Genomic DNA, 2,943 nt, shown 5'->3' on the forward strand with positions numbered 1-2,943 from the left:
TTAATAGAGGGAGGAGAGTTTAGGAGTGATAGTTCATATGGTTGTATTAGTAGAAGAGAATCTGTCTAGTGTGTGCTTGTGGTGAGTGTAATGGAGGAGGAGGAGGTACTACTGAGAGTTTACCATCAGGATCCAGCTCTTCAGCAGGTGAGTAAATAATGTATACATTAATACATAATTATATACTGAATTAATACACACAGATCCTATATCAGTAGCTGGAGCCAGTAGAGAAGCAACTGGAACAAACAACTCATCAACTAGTGGCCGTAAGTATTTAACCCTATGTTTTGACTTCTGTTATTGGTTTACTTTAACACCTCATTTTTTGTTGTAATTCTTGTAGAACAAAATGTCCATCAACAATTAGAAAGTCATAACAATGATTCAACTAGTGTACAGTCCCAATTATCAGAAGCTACTAAATATGCTGGACTGGTTTACTATGAGGAAAAAGGTGTAGAGGATCTCGTGACTTTTGCTGCATCTAAAGATTTGAATGCTCTTGTTCAGGTAAGGAAACATGTACACTTAACGTGTGAATTTGATTGATTTTGTATTACAGTATATTGAGCAGAGACACTCTCAAGCAGAAATAGGACAAAATGTATACTTTAGCTTTCATCCTTCAAGAGATTACATTGAGTTGAAACTTGATCATACTCCACAGAAGTATCCTTTTAATGGTTGGACTATACAATCACACTTTGAACCATGTGAAGTAAGAAGCAAATGTCAATATCAATAACTGTACATTTACACATACAATGTAGTTGCATCGATGTGATATTGATAAATTTGGCAATGCTAGTGATCCAATTCCTCCGTGTTGCTTGCTATCAGTGAACAGATCACCTAATGCTGTTCCTACACTGCACTACTCCATACCACTGGAAGGTGTGGTTCGTCCTATTACACTATATATTCATAGATCACTGAGAACAACAAGTAATTGGGCCAAGCCCACTAAGATGAGTAGAGTTTGTTTGTATGTATGTATGTCTGTACACGTACGTATTCCGTATCTCCTCTATATATCCGCACATGCCTTACAGTGCAATAGATTCTAAATTTCAATATTTCATTGAAAGTGGGAGTGGCCGAAAGAAAATAAATGGCGATCACAACACGGGAATCAGAAGTCATGATTTTCCTACTTCCTAGCAACAAGATAAGGCAAAAACACCGTCCAAAGACTTCTCCAACTGCTTGAAAAGGTTACAGGTGCAATTAAGTAACTATGAAACTCCTTTTTGTTGAGATAAACTGTGAAAATCAAACAAATGTCACCTTTGTCGCTGACTGCACTAAACTGGCCAGCCTTTTTATATCTTATGGCTATTTTAAAGTCAGTGTAGCAAGGCTTAAAGAAAAAAAAACAAGTCAGGTTTCTAGCAGCAACATAAGGTTGAGATTCTGCTTTTTAAAGGCTAATAATCTACGAGGCTGAGCCCTTGAATGTTCTACATTGTTTCTAGTAGATAAATCATTTTAATTGTTTATTTATTTTAATATAAATCAGATCCTAGTACCTCCTCCTCATCTAATACAATTACTGAAGTTACTGCAGTATCATCCAATGGAGGAGCTAGTAAGTAACAGTGTGTGTGTGTGTGTGTGTGTGTGTGTGTGTGTGTGTGTGTGTGTGTGTATGCATGGTTTGTGTGTATTGGGTTATATTGACCTTTGACCTCTATTAGGTGTACCAGCCAGTGTTGATGTTAAGAGAGTTAAGAAAGTGATCAATGATGTTCTAGTGTCTCACCATGCTTCTCTTACCTCTCTTAAGACATCTCTATCAGATCTTGCTAGTCAGTTATATACAGCTGGTCTCATTAGTGATGAAGTGAAAGGAACTCGCTCAATGGACACATTCATCACTGAGTTCAAGGCGAGCCTTAGTTTTAAGAGGAAGTTGCCTCAAGTGGAGGAGCACTGTCAAAAGTTCTTAAGCTCATTCATTGCTGTAAGAGGCAGTTATGCTGATGCAGCAATAGCTTTAGCTGAGGACTGGATTGAAGCTGTTAGAAAGGAACTGGAATTTGATTTTAATATTGATATTGATTCTTAATTATGGTTTTATTCATTATTATATCGAAAAGATTGTGTACATCATATATATTTTGTGGTTTTAATTACCAAATTGTTTTGAGCTGAAGTGAACTGAGCCATATAAAACCAGTTACCTCTACTGCTAATAATGTACTGATGTCAACTTTTAGCTAGTGTGCAAAATAAATTGCAGTGTGTCTGTGATGTAATTACTACTTATGGTTTGCGTATTGTGATCTCAAAGCAACCTTAATTGACACTTAATTGATAGACCTTGAGAAAATGAATTAATGACAAATGTACTACATTCAAAGTTTTTTATTGTTAAGAATCATGCTAGTGTAGCATAACTTTAGTCTTAAGTGAAAAATGATATGCCTACTGCTGTGTCAGCATAATATTATATATAATGAGGTATATTTACACTGTAATTCAAATTCAGTATAAACACATGTGCATTTGTGTACAGCCTGTGCTATAGTGTCTTTTCCCAAAAAAATCATGACTAGGAAAATTCTTAATTTCCTACTACACATTGATGTTTGAGCTGCATGATTTGGACCAAAACTGAATTTTTTATGAATTTAAAGCTGCCCAAAGCAATGTACTTGTATACTATTGTAGTGCTTGTCACATGCTGTTCAGACACTTAGCATACATGTAATTTTTGGGAAGCCCAGATGTACATGTACATGTATATTGTGTGAATGGGTATAGTGTACTGTACAATACTACAATCAGAGGATATGCTCTTTCAATAAATGTCATTGTTGTTCCTATTGTAGGATTTCAAGAAATATGGTGTGCAGATAAGAGTAAAGTTTCGTAGTGAGGAGTCATTGCATGTATTGGATGCACGTCATCAGAGTGGAGGAGAGAGGAGTGTCTCTA

The 2,943-nt window shown here is 35.9% G+C and overlaps 1 protein-coding gene across 1 annotated transcript in view; it reads left to right on the plus strand.

Annotated features, from left to right (window-relative positions):
- The window catches only part of LOC109587155 (uncharacterized), a 3,313-nt gene extending 1,150 nt beyond the window's left edge, over positions 1 to 2,163 (plus strand). The window contains exons 2-8 of the mRNA XM_020003392.1: positions 54 to 147; positions 204 to 269; positions 347 to 513; positions 566 to 721; positions 774 to 948; positions 1,523 to 1,591; positions 1,701 to 2,163. Of these exons, the coding sequence (XP_019858951.1) occupies positions 54 to 147; positions 204 to 269; positions 347 to 513; positions 566 to 721; positions 774 to 948; positions 1,523 to 1,591; positions 1,701 to 2,071 (1,098 nt within the window). The 3' untranslated portion in view covers positions 2,072 to 2,163. The remainder of the gene's footprint in view (positions 1 to 53; positions 148 to 203; positions 270 to 346; positions 514 to 565; positions 722 to 773; positions 949 to 1,522; positions 1,592 to 1,700) is intronic.
- Positions 2,164 to 2,943: the final 780 nt, after the last annotated feature.

This window comes from Amphimedon queenslandica, unplaced genomic scaffold, assembly GCF_000090795.2.
Source record: "Amphimedon queenslandica unplaced genomic scaffold, v1.1 AMPQUscaffold_12673, whole genome shotgun sequence".
In the NCBI taxonomy this organism is placed as follows: domain Eukaryota; kingdom Metazoa; phylum Porifera; class Demospongiae; order Haplosclerida; family Niphatidae; genus Amphimedon; species Amphimedon queenslandica.